The 17799-nt window shown below is 48.7% G+C and overlaps 1 protein-coding gene across 1 annotated transcript; it reads right to left on the reverse strand.

Annotated features, from left to right (window-relative positions):
- Nucleotides 1-7461: 7461 nt before the first annotated feature.
- Nucleotides 7462-13849, reverse strand: CHST2 (carbohydrate sulfotransferase 2). The gene is made up of 2 exons (XM_059391791.1): nucleotides 13211-13849; nucleotides 7462-13102 (listed from the first exon to the last, which is right to left on the reverse strand). The coding sequence occupies exon 2, from the start codon at nucleotides 12918-12920 to the stop codon at nucleotides 11319-11321; it is 1602 nt and encodes a 533-aa protein (XP_059247774.1). The 5' UTR covers nucleotides 12921-13102; nucleotides 13211-13849; the 3' UTR covers nucleotides 7462-11318.
- Between the last annotated feature and the right edge of the window lie 3950 nt (nucleotides 13850-17799).

The following is a 17799-nucleotide window of genomic DNA, read 5'->3' on the forward strand; positions in this document are numbered from 1 at the left end:
AATAGTTAACATGCAATGCTTCGGGCATCTGGCAAGCCAGACTTTCTCATCACCTGAAAATAAGCTAAGAAATGAGAGCATTCCTCGTCTTTCCTATTTACACACTGCTTGTTTGCCTTTGCCTCTCCTAATAATGCATCCTCAAAAAGACACCTAAAAACCAAATTCTTGAGTCAGCCACAGGGCTAAAACACTGCCGGATGGAAGCCCAGAATTCATTTTAATGTGTAGTATTCCCTAGACTGTGACAGAATTCAGGTTTCAATTAGCCTTCTCCAGGCTCCCAAAACCAAAATGAATCTAGTGGGTTGTTACCATATTCATAAATAAACAAATGCTCAGTGTCTTGGCAGGCTGCCAGGACGTGGTACCAGAGAGGGATCTGGGCATCGATGGTGAAGCCATAGGGTTCCTTCACGTCCCTCCCTCCCTGGGACTGGACCAGCTGCAGGTGCCCCTCCTGGCTTTCTGAGCATCTTTATCTACACATTTATGGAACTCTGCAGGCAAGATGTCCACAAAAGGGGTTGGAAGCCCACCTGACATCTTAGCCCTTCAGCTCCTTAACATCTCCACCTTCAATCCAACACAACTACCAACTACCTTAGCCCTTGATAAGTAACAGCTACAGAAATGTAGGTTTCAAGGATTCCTGACCAACATTCTACATTTTCTCCTGCCTGAATTACTTGTATTTTTAATTTTATCTTTATTTCTATAAAAGCTCAAATCTTTGATCTCACTGATGGTCTCAATCCAGTATCCCTCCTATTTTCTCCCGATCCATTCCCCATCATCCACCTAACATAAAAGAGCAGAATGTCGCCAGAGAAACATGCAAGTTGCAAATTCATTATCACCACAAATGTCCAAAATAGCAGTGATAATGATGCTGATGACGATGGTGATATCATCACCATTTCACATGCATTAAGTATCATTATGAGCCAGCCGAATTCTCAATTTTGAGTCAGTAAGTACATAATTCTTTTTGGCTTAATTTAGCACAGTGTTTCTCAATGGAACCACTATTAGTATTTCTAGAGGGGCAATTCTTCATACATGGGACTGTCCTGTGCATGACAGACCATTCAGCATTACTCCTCAGTCATGGCAAAACACACCTGCGCGTGTGGCCCCCAGTCCACCCTCCCAACCGGGTTGTAGGAACAGTCCCACACCCAGCTGAGAACCCCTGGCTGAGTGAAAAGAGCACTAACTTGAGCATCAAGACCGACACTGACTCTACTTTGAGACTTTGAACAAACAGCTTAGCCTCTGTGACTACCAGGTTCTTCTCCTATAAAAGGTGATCATTACCTTACTTCTGCCTAGAGGGGGCAAGTTTCAAGTGATCTGATGAAATACTAGTGAGAAAATTTAGTGTATTCATTAAGTTTGGCTATGACAAAAAGTTGGCAGCACCAGCATAAACAATTAGATGTGGATTTTTCCCACATCACAGCCATCCTGATGGCTGGTGGTCCAAGGCTGGTGTGGTAGCTCCCCGGTGTCACCAATGTCCCCAGCTTCTCTCTTTCTGCAAGCTACCTTTACCTTCGTGGCTGCCTCTCAGTCATGAAATAGGGGCCCTACTTCCAGACTCAATCTGCAGGAAAGGTAGACAGAAAGGGAGGGAGGAAGGAAGAAGACAAAACAGACAAGGAAAAGCTCTGTCTATCTCAGAAACATAATGCTTGCCCAAAACTCCCCAGCCAACTTCCATTTACACCTCACTGGCTGTCACATGATCCTTCCCACCCACAAAGGAGACTGGGAAATATTTTCAGCTGAATATACTGCCTTCTTGAACAAAATTAAGGTTCTGTGAGTGGGGAAGAAGGGGAGAAAGGATAGTGGGTGGGAAGCCAGCAATATGTGCCATCTTGGGCAAGTTACAAAGCATTCTGGAGTATAGGGTGGCATTATGATTAAAACCTGAGGGAAAGCACATAACAAAATACAGTATCTACATGAATTTCACTACATAAATTCCATCTGGAGTCTCATTTATCCACATTACTGAAGACTAAACAAGTGAATGTTCTTATTTATGTCCAACAGGCATGGTGGCCCAATTCGCTGATGAGGCACATCTCTGCCTCGTTTTAACATAACAATGCAGAGTGAACCACTTTGTATGTAGGGGACCCTAAAGAAAATAGCCCCCAATTATTCAAGATAACAGGAGAATAATAAGGGTGTAAATGAATTGAAAAGGACATTTATGAGTTTAAGGCCACCTGGCCTTCATCCCCCTACTTTTGATCATTGCATTCTGATTTTCTTGTGGGAAACGACCTCCGCACATTGTGTGCTGGTTGGCGGGACTGTCCGTCAAGGCGCCCTGCTCAGGTGCCAAGGAACAGACACCTGACTGAACCTCAGCCAATGCAACTCTCATCCAGCGTTTTGAATATTGAATGTGTGAAGCAAGGCAAAGAAGGGAGGGAGGGAGGGAAAAAGCAAAGAAGAAAGAAAGGGTAAGAGAGGAGAGAGGTGGGAAGGGAAGGGGAGGGGAGGGGAGAGGACACCAAAGGGTCCAGCCTTGCTCCTTCGCTGTTCTTCAATTCTGTGGGCTCCGCACACCTTTCCCAGTAGATGAGTCCGTTTTGCAACCAAAGAACTTTGACCGATGCCCAACAGAATGACTTTTTCAAACCACCCAGAAATTCAGTCATCTGCTTTGGTTTCAACCGCATCTCCTACTAAAACTTGACCAGGACCCCAAAGGACACTTCCTCCCTGATCCCCAGACATTCTACAGAGACATTGAGAACTACTGGCGTGGTCAAAAGACTGGTAGGACCCAAGAAAATAAAAAGTCCTAGGGTGCGAATATGTCAGGGAGCCCCCGATTGGGAATCAGGAGCTGTGATTTCTAGTTTGTGCTCTTCCCCCAACTGGGGACACAGAGCACATCTCACGGTCTCTCTGCACCTCCGTTTTCACACCTGGAAATGACTGAGCTGACTCACATTAGTTTTTATAAGACACCAGCACTTCCTCACTTTGCTACGTCTCCACATACCCACTGAGTTCTTACTCTTGAACAGTTAACAAGCCCTATGGATCAGCCTCCCGACATTCTCCCTCCTTAAGTCCTGCTCTACCTACCATTTTTTTTTAATTTATTTATTTTCAGAAAAACAGTATTCAATATTTTTTCACCACACCCAGTGCTCCATGCAATCCGTGCCCTCTATAATACCCACCACCTGGTACCCCAACCCCCCCCCACCCCCCCCCCACTTCAAACCCCTCAGATTGTTTACCTACCTTTTATAATTTACATTAGATTGCCTAGAAGCCCCATCTCACCCTTGGAAAGAAATCCCCCTCCCTTCTAAACTCCCCCAGGGGCTCCCTGAGTAAGTCAACACTTCTAGGGTGAACTACAGAATTTGCAATTGCTTCTCTGCAATTCCACCTGCTGTGGCTTCTTGCCCCATGCCATGCTAGCTCGCACTACTCTGATCCCTTCGGCCTGCAGGCCCCAGCTGCCCAGGGTGAGGCATGAAGCAGCCTTTACTTGGAGGTCTGGGCAACAGAGGCAGCTTCAGCACAGCTCAGTGGGCCAAACAATGCCATGCTGAACTCAATCTTCCTGCCCCCTAGCCATTCTCTTCTTGGGAGTGTCAAGGCCGCATCCCTTCCTTGGGCTCCAGCCTCCTGAGCGGCCTCTCAGGTTGCTTATCCCTAGACATCCCACCGTTTACCTCTCCCTTCTCCATTTACTCTTTCTCCCTCAACCTCCAAATGTTCCTTCCAGGTGTCTCCTTCCCACCCTCTAAAGGGCCTGTTTCTTGTTTGGCCAACAAAGGCCATTCTAAGAGGAATTTTGTCCAACAGCACTTAAACCGAAGTTAACCTTTCTCTTTCTGCTGCATAAAAATGCACCTCTAAAGATAGGGATAATACCTGTTCTTTGGCTGAAGGCACAATGCCTCAAGCGTTCAGGAGGTATTTCTCCAAAAGCATTTGGTTGGGACAAAAAGACTTGCTATTTTGTTGGTATCCCTTCATGGAAACAGAGCGATCTCTGATCTACCAAGCAAAAAGAAAGGGGCCTTTTCACTTACTAGCTGTGTGACCTAAGGAAAAGGACCCATCTAAACCTATATTGTTCTTCTATAAAATAGGGACAATAGTAATACTTATTCCATAGGATTGTGGTGAGAATAAAATAGAAACATACATAAACAGTGCTGTGCACAGTGACTGGCAAATAACAAATGACCTACAAAGGGTAAATGATGGTGTTGTGATTATTACCATCGTTACTGCTACTTACAGCACTTGAAAGTGAAATTAAAATGGTGAGAGCAAGTTATAAAGAGCACAGCACATCAAGAAGGCACTTGGGGAGTGTGCAAATATAAATGAAAAACCATGTGCAACAAAGACTTAACCTAAATAAAGTGTACTTGGAACTCACGTCCTGGGAAGGATACTGGTCTCACTAGCAAGTAGGGCTGGTTAAATAACAGGGCTAAAAGCTATAAATGTGAATGGTGTTGTTTCAGAAAGAAAATGTGTTTCATTTCTATTTTTCTTTGAAAAGGGAATAACATAATACCCTCCTTCATCTAAAGATACTGAACACCAATATGAGAACATCAAATGTCTTAATTCCTCCCAGGAGCTCATTTGGCCCTAGAGAGAATAAGAGTTTGCCAGAATAACTGGGACATCTGAAAATGGAAATGGAATATTTAGACCTCCATGTTGTTTCTTGAAAACTTCCAGTCCCTGGAAAGGTTAAAAGAGAATCACAGCGGAGGTAAGCTCCACACGTCAAAAACAAATATACATGGGGCACCTGCGTGGCTCAGTGGGTTAAGCCTCTGCCTTCAGCTCAGGTCATGGTCTCAGCGTCCTGGGATTGAGCCCTGCATCAGGCTCTCTGCTCAGCGGGGAGCCTATTTCCCCGCCCCACTGCCTGCCTCTCTGCCTACTTGTGATCTCTGTCAAATAAATAAATTTTTTAAAAATCTTTAATACACACATACACACACACACAAATACACAGCCTCAGCCTCCTTTACAATAACACATTTTCCTAGTGGGCTCTTTAAACATTGTCTCATTTCTGTTGGACTGCAATTCAGTTGTTACTTTTCTTTGGTGGGGCAGGGCTCCATTATTGTTTCTCTGTTTCAAACACTAACAAGGAAGGATCACATTGGAGGCCTTCCATCTGCATGATTTGGTATGTTCCTTTTGTCGGTATTAACTTGCCTTCTTTTTCAGCTTCTGGATGCCACACATATGAAGAGTTCAAGCCATTGTGGAATGTTGCATACTATTCTAAAGTCTCTTGAACAAAGTGTCTGCCCCTCAATCCCTTCTGCTCTGTCTTCTTGGGCCACGTCTTCTATTTCACACTCACTTACTACAGACCTGTGAGCAAGACACAGCTTCAGTGCTGGGGAGATACACACACACACACACAAGAGATACTGAAAAACCTAGACTAGGAGAGGAAGTAGGCTATGAACAACAAGTCTCGGTCTGCCCTGGCTCCCTCCGATAGATCCATGCTCATGGCGGTAGGGGAAGGAGGGGACAGAAAGACACTTCTGCATCTTAGAGCAGGGCCAATAAATAAAACCTTCAGAAAGATCCAGGATCTTCAATAATAAGTAGGAATTCACAAAGCAGAGAAGAAATGGGAGGCAGGAGGTGAAGAGAGTGGAGAACTGCTACCCGGAGGAAAATGGGATGTATCACAACTATTATAAAAATAAACGTAGCCAACTATACTTAGCACAATGAGGAGGTATACCAGTTGGCTTAGTGACATCTTGCACTTGAGTTTATTGTGACTTGACCTTCTGCTCTTCCATACGTAAACTTTCCCTCTCTACTATACACAAAGCAAATACAGAGTCCCACGATAGTTCCAGAAGGAAGGGAACATGGTCGTTAGCGGGACTCACCAGTATCCACCTGCCAAGGACAAGGAGGGCATGCCCGCCATCCTCATGGAAGACGAATAACCTGTTCTTCTAAGGATTCCCACAACAACACAAGCTGTCTTGCGCCTGACCAGTCCTGAGAACACTCCGTCTCAAGTATTCTCAAGCCCAACTGATGACTCAGAGGGGCTTGTTCATCACTTGCTGCAGTTCCTAAGGATCACGTGTCCTGTGTCTGTGCACCTCCTTAGAATTCCATCGCTCGAAGCGCATTTGTCTGGCTAGGATATCTCCGCGTTAATTACGGTTCACACAATAACTTCTCAGGAACTTGCGGGTCACCATTATCTGCTCTCTCCCCTCGTTTGGCATTTCAGTCCCCACACACGGATCCGGGAGCACCTCCACGGCATACAACCTGTACAGCGGGCTGGCCCCACGCACAGAAGGACGATATGCTTGGCTTAACTCTTTGCTATTGCAGAATTGAAAGGTTAAAAGGTTTTTTAACAAGGGGTTCCACCCTTTCATTTTGCACTGAGCTCCACAAATTACATAGCTGGTCCTGTCTAAGAGGTGCGTTTCTGTCAAGCCCTGCCTAGACACTCAAGATGGGAGTCACTTTGATCACTTTCAATCGTCATTCACGTGGCAGGGTGACTATCACAAACCTGCAAAGCTCGAGCAGCCCCCAGACAATTTTTGACATCTGATTACAGATAACCGGTTCGACCAAAAGTTAAGCTTGGCCTTGGCCATACTCGATCATTCTTTATCATCCCGCCAAGTCTGCAGATAGGCTCCTACTCCTTCAAGGCTCCTTCAAGTTTACAAACAATACCTCCTCCAAACCCTGGTTTGTAAAGTTTCCCATTCTATAAACTTAACATGTTATTCAGGATTTAACAGTTTCCTTAGCATAATTTGATTAAGGGTGTGCAGAATTGCATCAGCCGTAATAAAAGTCAAGCCCTGTAATTCAATTATTAAACACTTGTACGAGATCCTGTACCCAAGCAGCCCATTGGCTGTGAACTTGAACTGCAAAAGTAGCAGCTGGGATGTCCAGAAAGGAGGGAAAGGATATGAGCACATTATGTTCTTCCTGTGACAGTTTTGAACAGCCTCAAGGTGAGTGACAAAGGGGTCTGTAAATGGCACGTTTACCTCAAGCCATCCCCTCACACAGCTCAGGCCATTCCTTACATCGCGATTGTCATTTACTGCCTGTCCACACTGGATCTTGACACAGAACTGTCATAGGCTGTGATAGACTCATCGGCACTTACTCTCCCGAGGTCTGAAATCAAAAGTATCCCTCCCCACAGGCATTAAAACATTCTGTTTTCCAGACTTGAAGACAGCGCAGGATCTGGGTGGATGCATGCGGCGGGGGTGCGGGGGGTGGGGGGTGTTGTCGTGAGGAGGGAGGGAAGACAGGTGGCGGAGGGTGGTAGTGACAACTCAGCCTTCTTCACAGCTACAGATAAGATGTGCCTTTTTATTTCCCTCTTGGTCTTTCTGAAGTCATCTCTAGAGACAAGGTTTCAAACATGATCTTTATTTCATTGCTGAGACCCGGGGAATATTCATTAACAGCCTCTCTCAGATTCACATTAATTTCAAACCGACAGCATAATCCAGCCGCAACTACACCGTACACAACAAAAATCCTGGACAGGACTGGCCAGAGCCAGGCAGGGATGCTTGGGGACAGGCTACCATTGTCTCATTCAGCATCCACAAGAGGCCGAACTTCCTGAAAAATAACTATTCCTCTGCCTGGGTGAAATCCACCTCGTGGTCCATTTAACGGCTCATTCAAAGCACTCAAAATAATAAATATGACAACGGTACAGCCCTCCCTTAGGTACCAAGGCAGCATTTGTTCCACAGCTAGCTTTGACCCTCCATTCTCTTGTTCCGACAATTGGGAAAACAAGTAATGAATGTCAAATCCCTCATCTAGAAATTTTTACTTCTCCACATTCAGAAACTCTGAATTTTTGTTTCTAATTCCTCTGTGGGAAATATTAGCCTATACCCGGGCACTCAGGAAACCTTGAAGACGTTCCTGTTGCCCGCTCCCCACATCGAAACAGAGTCTAAGGCCCCCTTCCTCCAGCAAACTTCGGTAAACAGCCTAGCAATTTCTCCAAACAGGGAACACATTCTTTCACTCTTTCCCTTCTGAGCGCTTTAAAATTTTGACAGTTCACTACTTCATTCACTTACTTACCAAGCGTTTATCAAGGACTCACTACGCTGTGGACACTGAAGGGTACAGGATTTGCCCCAGTCCCTGCTTGCAAAGGTGCCCACGGGTCAGTCTGAATGAGGCCTTTGAGTGCCTCTGAGCTCCCTGAAATTCAAGCACCCAGCCAGTGCCACTGCCTTGTTCCAAACTCTTATTTGTTGACTAGATGCACCAGGTAGACTACGTTTTATAAATAGAGCTTTCTAATTAACAAAGGCATTCCAAAGTCAAAGGGGGCAGTCAGGCGTGCTATCAGCTGAGCTGAATTTGAAAATAAAAATCACTCAGATAACCTGCTCTGAAGAATATTTCCTCCTGCTGATGGACATTCTGCCAAGCTGGGACATGGGAAAGCATCGCTTTACAGCCGCTGCCTCAGAAACAGTCACAGTCTCGGGTGCAGTTTGCCGGGGCCCAGGTCTGCTTGCACTGGGGGCTGACAGGAGCTTATGAATGCCAAAAAAGCTATCCAATCCGTGGAAGCTGAATGTCACTGATAGGACTGTCTCGGCCGTTGGTGGTAACTACACCTGTCTTGCTTTCCTAGAATGCAGCTAGGTACAAATCTCCAGGAGCCACAATTCACCTTTTCCAATTACAGAGCGGCAGAGTGCAGAGCAAGCATCTGCTACAAACAAGGGTATTGGGCAGAAACCCTGTTCAAACACCACCAGGGGACAAATGGTGTTGATGCTTAGAATGTCATCTGAGCGGAGGCCGTGAGTGCTCTGCCGGCTGCCAGGGCCCCACGTGGCATCCAGGGTTTTTTGTTTGTTTGTTTGTTTGTTTGTTTGTTTTGGTTTTTTTTTTTTTTTTTTTAGATACAAGATCCAAACACATCGACATTCAACTTTAACACCAAGTCCTTAGATATACTGAGAGAAGAATGAATTCCACTGTTTAAAAAATCCTTCACTCAAAAACGAAGCATGAATTTTACTGTGATCAAGTGATAAGAGCTGATTCTAATGCCACATGAAGTCTGTTTTCCCGTGTTTTTTTATTCAGAATGGTTGCCTTTTAATGATGCAGTCTTGATTCCCTGTTAAACCTGTTTCACCTATAGTTGTCTGACATTAATATTTATTTTGTTCACTTAATTTTAGTATTCTTCAATGAAAGCTATTGCAAATATTCTGTTGCTGCCAATGATTTGGGCAGAGGCGCTACCGTGAAAATAGCATAGAAAACATGATCCATGTGTCATAGCTGTCGTCTGATTTAAACAACACAATACTACAAACTATTTTAGGAAATTAAGAACTAGTCATTCTAGAGTACGTTATAAAATCCATTGCTAAACACAACTCTGTTTTTCTAACTTCTGTGCTTCTTTATCTTGAACTCTCAACAGTGCAGTTAGATTTCACATTGTAATGAAAATTATACTTAAGAATCACCTGTGTTAAAATCTTTCCCATGTACATATTATTTTTCATCATATTTTCCTTCAGATCCTTCGCGTTTAGCCAACACAGCTTGGCCTGCAGAGATTTCACAATAAATTATAGCAAAATAAAGTCATGATGATCTCAAACTCGTACCATCTCTAATGAAATATATAACTACACTGTCTCTCATTCCTTACTTAGGGTTTAAAACTTCGTACTGTAATACAGAATGCTTCAGTCGAAATCTCAGGACAGCAGCACACCATCACTGTTGCAGGAAAACTGGCATGGTTTTCTCCCTGGAAAATACCAAATCTCAAAATCCAACACACTTACTCATAATTCATTTTCATTTCCTCTTTCCCAGAATTCATTTTCGTATCTAAAAGGAGCTCTTGACTGAAGCCTTATGCTGTCTGCAACATGTTATAGCTTCTTTGCAATTTTACTTTTAGGAAACACAGTCAGGAAAAGTAATGCACCCTCGTGGGCATCCCACGTAAGCCACAACCAATTCACATTCTGTTTTGCACTGATTTGAATGGGAACCAAGAAAGAAAAGGAAAAGCCTGTGAGTGCCCTTCTAGCTCTCAGGTGAAACTTCCCTTTTCAAATGCCTCCATTTACTGGGTCACAGGCAGAAGAACACTCCAGACACATATACTTATTATTTTTCTAACCAAAGAAGTTGCTGCTATCATCAACAATACATTCATGCTGATTTCTGAGGTCTGTGTTTTAATCCTCAGAAATCTTACTTATATTCTTTAAAAAAAAAAAAAAAAAAAAAAAAAGTCCTTTTTCTGAACTAACCTCAGAACCAAAACATGTCTTTGCTTCAAGGTTGCCAGTCTTAACTGAACAGTAATCAAAACCGAATGCCTTCAAAGCCCCAAGGGCTGCTTCTTCCTTTCTGTGCTCAAAGTGAAACAGGAAAGTAGTGTGAGTTTTCCCTCCACCGCCCTGCTTGGTCCCCACTACTGCTCACCTGACAGGCTGTGATTTACATGTGAGAAAACTACTCAAAGGTTCTTATCAAGGAGTCAGAAGCTGTTCCCACCCATCCTAGCAGTTTTCTAGGAAACAGAATGGGGAGAGGAGGTGGGGGGAGGGGAAGCAAAGTCTGAAGCTACACAAGAGAAGTAGCACAGGTCAATCCAAAGTAATGGAGGCAAATATTAAAAAGAATATTATTTATTATCTTTTTTATTAATACTCACGTAGAACCTTTGCTTTTTACACAAGTCTACTTTTAGAAGAATGCCTCCTCGGTTTATCATGCCCAAAGGAGCTCTGCGCTCCTGGACAACTTCCCCTTTCTCCACCCCCACCCCTCACAACCAAATTACTCTTTTACATGTTCACAGATACCACGAAAATTTTGTAAACAAGATTTAAGTTACTGGATCTTGATTTAATCAACATCCCACTTCAAAAGGGAAGGCAGGTATGAGAGAGGGTAGGAAAGGGGGGGGAAAGGAAGGGAGAAGAGGCAGGGGAGAGGGGGTGGGGGAGCTGGTCAGAACTTTCAAGTCTTGCCTTTGCTGAGATGTGTGTATATTGTGGCTGTTCCTTGAAATTCAATGACTCAAAACATTGACAGCAAGTGCCTGTGTGGTTATTTATATTATATATCTATAATAGAATATGTGGGCTTCCTCAGTTTGGGTCTGGGCTGTTTTTGTTTAAATACACCACAGTCCTCCTGTGGGCGTCTCCACCGGGAGTCAGCTCTCCCAGGAAACCCTCTCAGAGCCGGGGCTTCCGGAGCAGGGTCTTACTGAGGTCTTTGACCTCCTCGGGGCTATTGACCCGCTCATAGCCCAGCACGGCCATGGGCTGGTAGCAAAACTCCTCCACCTGTTTGATCTGCTGGAAGGTGAGGGCCGTCCGCCAGGCGTTGGCGGCCTGCGTGGCGTTCCGTGCGGACACCACGAAAGGCTTAGAGGAGGAGCCTGAGCCGCTGGTCATGTTGAGGGCAAACTGTTCCATTTCGGGGCTCACCAGCAGCCCCACAAAGTCGTACACCCTCCGTAGGGTCTTGACGGGGTCTCCCACCAGGTCCTCGTACCGCACGACCAGATAGTGGCCTTGCAGCCAGTCAGGGGGCTGCAGGGCCGTCTGGAGTGTCTTGGCCATGCTGTTGCAGATGACCTCCATAGCGCCAAGCGCGTGGTAGTCCGCCGGGCCGCCCACGCCCTCCTTCTTGACGCCCAGCTTGTGGCCAGCCGCCTCCAGGAAGGGCATGCGGTGGGCTCGCGGGTCCCGGCTGCGCACCACCTGAAGGCTCTCGCGGATGAGCCCGTGGCGCGAGCGGATGCGTGAGCTGGCCACAGCACGCGGATCGCGCACTAGGTGGATGACCTTGAGGTCCAGGGCCGGGTCGCGCAGCAGGGGCGCCAACACGGCCACGTCGAAGACACGCACGCCCTTGATGACCAGCGTGCGGTACTTGCGGCACTCCTCCTCAAAGCGTGCCAGGCGCTGCGGCGGGCACTTCTTGCACACGCGGTCATCCACCAGCCCCACGATCTCCTTGCGGTAGGCGGGACACAGCGGCGAGGAGCACACCACCTTGTTGGTGGCTGCCCCAAAAATGCCCAGCGTGGTGAGGTTGCGCCCTCCGCTGCCCGCGGGGCTATACAGCTGGAAGACCGAGAGGTCGCAGCGATAGAGAGCGCTCAGCATGTCCCGCGCAGCCCCTTGCAGAGAAACAGCGTCCCCTGGGTACAGTTTTTGCCACACATGCCACACTGGCTCGTAGAGAAAGAACACCTCGGGGTTCTGGTTGAAGAGCTCACCGAAGAAAGACGAGCCCGAGCGCCACGTGGTGAACACATACACCAACTGCCTCTTTTCTCCGCCACCCCCGGTGCCCCGAGTGCCATTGCGAGGAGGTGCCACGGCCCCCGCTCCTCCTGCTGCTGCGGCGGCGGCTGGGGCCACCCCGACGGCTGCGGCTGCAGGAGGGCGGTACGGAGTACGAAGGTCCAAGCGGGTGTGTGTGTGGGGCTGCACAGCCGGAGGCGGCCCCGGGCGCGCCCAGCCGCCCCCAGCCGCCCCCGCCGCGGCACCCAGCGGCCCGTCGGGGCTGCATTGCTGCAGCGGCTCCTTGTGCCACTTGTAGTCCAGGAGGTTGAGCATGGTGAGCACCAGCAGCAGCGCATAGCCCGCGCACAGCACCAGCGCCTTCCTGCGGAACACCTTCATTCCGAGCGGGGACGCGGGCCAGCGACGGCCCGGGCGCCTGGGCCACGGCGGGAGCAGGGCGCGCGGCGCGGCCGCAGGAGCAGCCGGGAGCAACCGGGGGGGCGCGCCCGGGGGCAGGGCTCGCGGCGGGCTGCGGCTCATCACAGGCACAGCCGGGGCCGGCGGCGCGGCGGAGGCGGCCCTGCAGCCCAAGAGGGGGACTCAGCGGGCCGACTTCGGGCGCGGAGACTGGGGCCGCGGCTCCGAGGCGGACGCGGCAGCAGTGGCGGCTGGTCCCCGACGCCCAAGGCTGGCTCTCCCATGGCAGCGGCTCCGAGAAAGACCTGCGAGGGAGAAGCGGAGTAAGCCGATGCGCCCCAATCCTCCTCCACATCCGCCTCCTCCACCGAAGTAACGCCCACCCGCGGGTCTGCCGGGCTCCCCCCGCTCACCTGGTGCCGCGGGCGCGCCCCGGAGCCGCCCGGGATCACGGCCGGCTGGTCTGTCCCGCTGTCACTCGTTCCTCGATTTCTCGCGCACGGTCTTGCCCGGGAGTCCCCGCGCCTTAGAGGGGGCCGCAGGACTCGGTAGTCCAAGCCCTGGATAGTTTCCGGGCAGCGGGCGCCCTGCGGCTCGGGAAGGGAAACTTTCACCGGGCCTGGAACCCTGCTCCGCGCTCTGCTGAGCCTAGCATGCCCAGCTCCAGCGGTGCCTCCGCCGCCCTCACGAGACCACAGCTTCCTTCCTCGCTCCGGGGGGCGAAGCCGGCTGGGGGAGGGGGCTTACACAGGACCCAGCTCCCGGCAAAGCGGCTCCGCCTTTCTCGCTCTCGGCCTCCGCGCCCGGAATCTTCCCATCTCTCTGGCGACGGTGGATGGGGTGCAGCGCGACCCTGCAGCGGCAGCCGCTGCTTCTTCCATCACTCGGAGGATGCCCGGGCCGGCATAGCCGGCAGCGCCCGCCGCTCCGCAGCCTCCTACTGGCCCGGGAGGACCCTACACACACAACAATCGGCCAAGGAGACGGAGTCTGCAGCGCTCCCTAGCCGGCCCGCCCCCCCCCCTCCCCCGCGGCACTAGCCGCTTCTGGCCAACGAGGTATCGCGGCAGAGGGAGCCCCAGCCGCTGCCGTGCGAAAGCAGCGCCCGGGAGGATGCTGCTACCCGACTCTCCCTACGCGGAGCGGCTGCAACGCGCTCGGGCCAGCCTCTGCGCGGCTGCTGCCAGCCTGCTCCGGGTTGGTGCGCGCGGCCGTCCGTCCCTGCGGCTCCTCCCCTTCGCCGCGCTGCCCTCCTCCTCCGCCCGTCCCGTGCCCGCCCCCCTCGCAGAGCCGGGCTCCAGCCGCCGCCGCCGCCGCCGCCTCGGGGACAGGAGATGCGGGGCTCGATTCACCGCGACGACGCTCGGGCAGCCAACTCCACGACCGAGGCTGTAGCAGTCCGTCCCAAAGCGCCTGGGCGCGGAAGCGGGGTGCGGAGAGATGGGGGAGCCCGGGGCTCTGAGAAACTTGGAGTCTCCTTGAGGCTGCGGGGCTTAGGCGCCCGTTTTTGCTTTCAGAAGGAGTTGGTGATAAAGTTAGGGCAGAAATCCCCAAGCGGCCTCCTACTCCGCTCTTCGCCCTGGGCGTCGGCACCGCCCGCCCCTCCGGGAACCGAGGACTCGCCCGGCTCCGAGGATGCCGAGCGCCGCTTGCAGGCTTTCTACTCCCGGCTCACGCGTTCCAGCTGCTCTGGGGCTTCTCCCTCAGCGAGGAAGTAATAAATCTTTCTGGCCCCGGGGTCAAAGAAGACGCATCAGTTTTCCGGAGTTGTGTGCAGGCGGGGCGCCTTCCCCCGCTTTACCCCACCGACGGATAGGACAGCTTGGGGTTCACTACGCCCCCCGCAGATGCTCTCCTGGCCTCCGCTCGTAGTGATGCGTCCGCTGTGACCCAGTGCTCAGGAACTGGGCTGATGGGGGTCGGGGAATGACTCTGTTGTCCCAGTTTACAGTAAAATACTTGTCTTGCTTCTTGCTTTTACAGATGAGTTCACGTGATTTGACCAAAGGAAACACGGTCGTTGGAAGTAAAAACTCATTTTGAGTTGGTTTAAGTTAAAGTTCTTTTTAAAAAGATGAAAAATCGCTCGCTCGCTCGCGCTTTCTCTCTAGCTATCAAGAGAACCAAAGGCAACTAAGCCATACCCTCAACTGCATCCGTAAAATGGGGACACTTATAATAGCATCCGGTAATTCAGCGGTGATTGGGTGGCATATGTTCAGATGATTTAACCCCATTGGAGGCTGTGCCTAAGTTGCGGCGAATCCGTAGGGGTCCTGAAGTTCACGGGCTGCAGGGAAACAGAGCGCTGATCTCCTGGAGGCGTTCTGTTGCCTCCTGCTCATGAAGTTTTTGGAAGTTTGACGCAGTTACTACAAAATTCTATTTGTACTATTTTGGGTACCTTCTCTCAGCCAGAGGATCCTAAATTTAAAATGTTGCCGTTTGCGCTCTTATTCCTCACTGAGTTTTAAAGAATCTTAAGAGCGCAAGGACTTCTGGGAAGTGACTTAACTCCCGCGGGTTTTCAGGAGAAAAATGTTCAAAGAACTTGACTAAACCCCGTTTTCCAGAAAAAAATCCACCACGCCGGGAGTAAGTTCAGATAATTACTCCCTCTGTGGTTCTGATAAAGCATAAGGCTGGGGTGTTTCTAGGACCCGTTTTATGCAAATAGGAGGAGGCAGAGTGGAGTTTAGGTGGCGCTTTCTCAAGTCGCAAGCGCATCACCCCTCAGAGCAGGTCCGAGCATCGTCTTCAGACCCGGTTTACAGAGGAAGGTGGTAGAATTGAGTGACTTCCCACCTCTCCATTTCTGGATCCACCTACCTCCCTTCCCCTGATGTCTCAAAAGTCCCTCTCCCTTCTTCCCCCTATCTTTCCCCCCAACACACACACACACACACACACACAAAATAAGTGATACTGGCTTGTTAAAAGACTGATGGAAGAAAGGGAGCTGTGGAAGCAAGAAAAATCTCAATCTTAATATTCAGCATGATTCCAAGGAAAATAATTTCTAGTATTTTTAATTTAGTCTCTGGCTTTGTGGTTACTCAGAAAGCACCATGAATTGCAATTATTTGATGTAAGACCCTTTCTTAAACAATTGTTTGCATAGAAACAATTTTATTGCAATTTCCTAACACTTTACTAGAGTTGACAAACTAGTAAATCCATTTGCCATACATCCCCACAGTGAGCGCTCAGCTGGCATAAATTACCAGCTTCCGGCATCTCCACCCTCTCCTGGCTTGCAAATATTTTACCAATTGGCACGGTGTCATGATTAAGTCCAAACTTTGTTACAACTAATGACATCCTAGGACTTGATAATGTCTTCCTGCCCACATTTGTTCAGAAATTCTTTTCACTTTAACCCATTTATCCTTTTTTGCATAGGAACGTCCCAGACATACAATAAGTCACATAATAATTTCATTGGCAGGGGAGCCGGTCATGCCACAGGGTTGTCCTTCATTCAGTTTGTTGCTTAGTTCGCTGCAATGCAGTCTGTGCCAGAATGCTCCTTTAGCCTTTTCTTTGGTGCCTGTGATGTGGAAAGGAACCATTAATAGAAACTTGCTGTGACCTTTGCCTAATCCTAGACAAATAGGGGCCTAACAACCAGGGGTGCTGTGGGCCCAGTACCCCACCTGTGTAGTAAGGCAGAGAAATCTTCTAAGACCTTCCTCCATGATCAGGATTGGGAAAAAATATAAGGCTGGGTTATCTGGATAGTTTCCAGCCCAGCCCGTCAGTGTCATGGGGGACCCTGCGAGATTCATCTTTAGGAAATATATCTGTCCCTGGCAAGAAAGATTGACTCACTCAGGTTTTCAACAAATATGCATTTTCAATGGAGCTTAAGCACACAGAATTGGATTAATCATACTCTTGATTGAAAACATACCATCATTAGTCCAAGGGTAGCCCTTTTCTATTTTATACGACTTTAAATAACATAATGAATACTCATGAGCCCTTTACAGAGCCCCAAATCTCCAGAGATAACCATTCTACTTAATTTAGTTTAAAAATTTTAATGAAATGGTTAAGTTCAAAAAAAAAAAACCACACTTGCCTTAATTGTCAAAAAAAGAAATAGCCTCAATATTCTTATGATTATTAAGGAAATGAAGCAGTCATTTAAACTCTTTCCATAAGAAAACCAACAGGCCCAGAGGGCTTTATCAGATTTTCTAACAGATTTTCAAGAGCTAAATAATTTCTATCCTACACAAACTCTTCCAGAGAACAGAAAAAGAGTGAAGACTTCCCTCCAATTCATTCTAAGGGGAAAATAACTAGAAGGGAATTTCAGAGGAGGAAATGGGTCCTTTTCATCGCTTGATATACACATCAAACTCCTAAATAGAATACTAGCAGAGCAAATCTAAGTGAGTGTGGGAATAAAGACAAGATTGGCGAACAAAGCCTTGGAGTTTCTTCTAGCAGTGTTTCCTTCCAGACATCAGGGACAAGCTAACTGGACAAAGCGATGTCCCCTGCCACAGCTAGTGACACTACCTCCTCAAGTCCACCAGCCATTTCCCTGCTACCTATATAGGGCATCCTTCTGGGTTCTGCTTGACTCCATCCCTTCTCCCTTCCTTTGGGAACAGCGTCTGAACAACCCCACCCCATCGAATGTGGCTTTTGTGGGAACTTCGACCAAAGTATTCCTCTTCTCTTCCCAAGGGGCACGTATGAGACCCAAACTCAGCAAGTTGAAGGTTCTGTCCATGAAAGCTCTGGTCATTCATTAATTAGTTCATTCATTTTTTTAATATCTTGTTTATTTTTAGAGAAAAAGTGTGAGAGAATGAAGGAAAATACGCAAGAGCAGGGAGAGGGCGAAGGGAGAAGCAGGCTTCCTGCTGAGCAGGGAGCCCAAAGAGGGGCTCCATCCCAGGACCCAAGGACCATGACCTGAGCCCAAAGCAGGCACTTAACCGACTGAGCCACCCAGACATCCCGATTCATTCATTCTTTACGTATT

Source organism: Mustela nigripes, chromosome 2, assembly GCF_022355385.1.
Source record: "Mustela nigripes isolate SB6536 chromosome 2, MUSNIG.SB6536, whole genome shotgun sequence".
Taxonomy (NCBI): Eukaryota; Metazoa; Chordata; class Mammalia; order Carnivora; family Mustelidae; genus Mustela; species Mustela nigripes.